Source organism: Carassius auratus, unplaced genomic scaffold (genome assembly GCF_003368295.1).
Source record: "Carassius auratus strain Wakin unplaced genomic scaffold, ASM336829v1 scaf_tig00041452, whole genome shotgun sequence".
In the NCBI taxonomy this organism is placed as follows: domain Eukaryota; kingdom Metazoa; phylum Chordata; class Actinopteri; order Cypriniformes; family Cyprinidae; genus Carassius; species Carassius auratus.
This window is the reverse complement of record NW_020526646.1, coordinates 120,366-124,430: the sequence shown is the minus strand read 5'-3', so window position 1 is coordinate 124,430 and position 4,065 is coordinate 120,366. Positions and strand designations below refer to the sequence as shown.

Here is a 4,065-nt window from a genome sequence, read left to right as displayed (position 1 = left end):
ACATGATTTCAGGCTAGTTTCTGTCGGATAAGAAGATACGTGGATAAAGAGTTTTGCTCGAATATGATGAACGGGAAGGTGAGCTTTACTTCCTTTGCTCTTATAACTCCACGTCATTATCTAGAAAGTATAAGTCTTGCAATTGCATTGTGCACATTAGTTATAGCTACATGGAGTAGAGATCTGCATTATGAAAGTCACTGAACATCTAATTATCCATGCACACTACCTTAAAGTCTGCACGGCTAGGAGGGACTCAAATATTTAAATAGAGTTCAGGTTACATTTTAAGTCTCTAGTAAGTCGTAAAATGGTTTTGTGTAAATGAAACTACCCAGTTCAAAATTGATATTTCATTGTTCATATTTATATATGCTCACAATTTATTTTGCTCTCCAAGGCTTTGGAAATGGTGTATAGTTTGGGAGTGTTTTTTTTTTGAGACATTTGATGCATCAGATGTGGCTTTGTTTTTTTCTTTATCTGAACAGGATTACGAGATTTTCTCCATATTTTTGGAGAAAAGATCTTTGAAAAGTCTCCTTGTATGGACGAAGTATGAATGATAAAATGCGAATAATCCAAACCTACATGTAAAAAAAAAAAAAAGTATGAATTAATCTAGATTTAAACCGAGGCCGTGTCTGAACATTATCAGGAAGGCTATTCTAGAGCTTGGGAGCCAAATGCGAAAAAGAGCTCTACCTCTTTTAGTGGACTTTGCCATCCTAAGAACTACCAGAGGTCCAGATTTTTGTGACCTTAAGGAGTGTGATGGATTGTAGTGTGGTAGAAAGCTAGTTAGGCACGCAGGAGCTAAATCATTTAGGGCCTTACAGGCAAGTAGTAATAATGTGTAACCGATATTGAACATAGATAGTCAATGCAGAGACTAAAGTTGGGGTAATGGTAATGGGGGGGGGGGGTGAAAGAGTACCTAGGATGGATCCTTGTGGCACGCCATATTTTGCCGGAGATAAATTGAGGACTACCCATTTAAATAAACAAATGGTAACGAGCAGACCGGTAGGATCTTAACATCTTTAAGCCTGCCCTTGAATACCTGTATAGTTTTGTAATCTGAGCATGTCTGAGGTGCCAAATGCAGCACTAAGATCAAGTAAAAACTAGCAATGAGATGAACCTAATCCTTGGAGCACAAACCCAGAGTGTTTAAACTAGACAAGAGCAGAAGCAAGAACAAGGTTGTGCATTTATTGGAAGTCAACAATAGGGTTTCCAACACCCATTTATTGAAGTCTAGTTAGAGTCTTCTGTCGCCCTTGAACCATTACAGGACCGAGTGAGGCCTTGCCTTCCCAATGAACACCTAGAGAAAGGTAAATACCCAAGTCAAGTAGAGCATGTGAAGTGTCAGAAGCAATCTTTAAGCAGCTACCTACCCCCAACAGGAGCATCACGTCGACCTTCAGGACCACATGTTGAGTCACAGCAAGCACAAACCTGGTGGTTCCCATCAGCAGCAAGCCACCTGCAACAAGAACAATCAGACGCGGCAGCTTCATAGTGTTCTTAAGCAGCATGAACATACCCGTTGGAAAAGGAACAGGATTTGTGGAGAGCGTCACTGGGTGCAGAAGCAAGAGTGGCCTTCACGGTACAAGTTATGTAGATCTGCAAGAGACACCGGTAAGGGTTCACAAAACCAAAGCAGATGGGAAGAGGACTCCCATTCAGTCAATATAGTACGTACAGAAGGACTGGATCCTCCCTGGAACATGAAAGCCTCCAGCTGGAACCGGATCTTGTCTTCCTGGGTCCGAGGCAAGAAGTGGGAGCTGGAAGCCGTAGCCTTGGCATCCACAAGGCACCTGATAAAGAGTGGGTGAAGAGAGGTTTACAGCCAGTTGCCCGCATCAATGTTTGTGGTTAACGCTGTAGTAGGGGTTCGTAGATCGAACCAATTCTTAGCTATAGCACAAAAGATTGTGGGCAACATAAGCCATTAGAGTGAGCACAAGTCCACACTTTAACCAAAAACGGAAATGCCAAGCTATGCTTCAGACGAATTTTAAATCTCACATACCCTTTACAGTAGGATGAACATTGGGACAGTCATTCTCAGTGATGCCAAAAGCACTTACCAAGAAGAGCTAAACCTATGGTCACTTGACTCAACCTAATTCTCAGGGATCAAGTGCTCACTGAACAAACTGAAACCATTCTAGAGAAGTGACAGGACTTTACCCATGGTTCTCAATGAAGGAATATCTCGGAACAGAAGTCACATCAGGTACTTGGGTGGCCACACAGCGGTCCACAAACACACGCAGGGGGACGTGGTTGTACACCTTCACAGATGCTTCAATATTAATAATGTCACCCAAGTAGTACAAATTTGAAGGCCTCTGATAGGACCAGTCATCTGCAAGAGGAAAGAACGGTTTAGGCACGGCATCATTTCACAAGGCTTAAGATCTAAATAAACTACACAAACCCAGCATGAGGTTCATGGAGAACACCAAAACATCTTCAGCAACCTCTGTTGAAGCATAAGGAACCCAAGTTGGCCTCAAAGCATCACTGCTCACATTGTGGAGCCTGTTGTTCAAGGGGATACCAAATAAACAGTTTTCCAGTTACAACACCACAAGAAAAACTGCTTGAAGACATCCATTGAGTCACTTACCTTTGATAGTGGCATTGAATGCCAACAACTGCACCCTCAGTACGGGTAATCGGTGTGCCAGCAAATGCCACAGGGGTGTAGGTAACAGCAAAGGTGTAGACGAGCTCATCCTCAGTCATCTGTAAGAGACGGAAGTGGTTACCAAATGGGTTTAACTACTTAAAAATAAGGTTCAAGAAGGGGGTTTCTAGCAGCCATAGAACAGCAGTTCCCAAAAGCAGCTTTCAGGTTTCAGAAACTGAAAGGTTCTGTGAATGTTTAACATTCAACTAACACTAGAGAACCCTTGTTTTATTGGTTAATCCAGGAAGACGTAACAGTTCTTACCATCAGCACACTATTGCAGTCCTGTAGTGCATATTCGAGGATGAGCACCCCAGAGGCAGAGTCCTCACCAACAACAGCACAGCCTCCCATAGACAAACCAGATGGCTGGATCAGTTGACCATTGCTAAACAGATCCTTCTTTACCTCCACATGAACCCGGTCCTCACTGCATTGAACAGCCACACTACTGGGAGTCACAGGTTTCCTCAACTGGAAGTTCACCGCCAACTCACGTTGCACCTCTGGAACGACGGGAAACTTCCAGTCCAAAGGCTTGACTGGACCCTGCAACAGCTGCTTCTCCTGAAGACCAAGAGGGTCTTGCGCAAATTTTCTGTAGTCAAGACTCGGAAGCTGAGAAGCCTTTTGGAAAGGACTCAAGAACCCTTGAGAAGAAAGATCAGGAACTCTGGAAGCTGAAGCTGAGTGCGGCTTTCTGCTGCTTGGACTTTGACGGTGTTTCAAACTTCCCAATGCACTTTTTAGGTCAAAAGCCACAATCACAACCAGCACTAACACTCCTTGCAAAAACCCCATCCTAACAAACTTTGGCACAATGCTACAATACACATCAGTGTTGGCTTTGCTATTTAGTAGAGCTTTGAATTAAGGTGGCTCCTCCCCTTTCAACTTAATTGATTAACTTTGATTCTCCTCTGGGCTTGTAGAGTTTATTCATCCCAAATTTAGAAAAGTCAAGAACATCACTAACCAATAGAAAGCTAAGAACGTTTTATCTGTTTAATACAGATACAACAGAGGGGATGATTTTTGCCCCAGACAACATTACCCTTAAGATTAGGCAGGTCCTTGAGGGTCTATCATCATCTGACTGTAGTGACACGAGAAATCTGGGTGTCATTTTTGACAGATCGATGTGTTTTAACAGTCATGTTAAGTTTGTGGTTTGTACCTGTTTTTTTCCACCTCAGGAACATTTCTAAGGTTAGATCTATGGTTTAAATAAAAAGAGAGGGAGATGCTTGTTCATCCTTTTATTTCTAGGACCAGCAGGAGATCACACATTACTTCTGTGCATAAGGCCCTTCATTGGCTTCCTGTTGGATATTAAATTATTAAATTTAAAT

General features: G+C 42.6%; 1 protein-coding gene across 1 annotated transcript; it reads right to left on the bottom strand.

Moving 5' to 3' along the window:
- Positions 1-1,195: 1,195 nt before the first annotated feature.
- On the bottom strand, positions 1,196-3,545 carry LOC113085120 (zona pellucida sperm-binding protein 3-like). Its single transcript, XM_026255094.1, has 8 exons — positions 2,978-3,545; positions 2,651-2,769; positions 2,459-2,562; positions 2,209-2,386; positions 1,715-1,832; positions 1,553-1,635; positions 1,404-1,492; positions 1,196-1,330 (listed from the first exon to the last, which is right to left on the bottom strand). Exons 1-8 carry the CDS (start codon positions 3,512-3,514, stop codon positions 1,251-1,253), a joined length of 1,308 nt encoding a protein of 435 aa, XP_026110879.1. The 5' UTR covers positions 3,515-3,545; the 3' UTR covers positions 1,196-1,250.
- Positions 3,546-4,065: the final 520 nt, after the last annotated feature.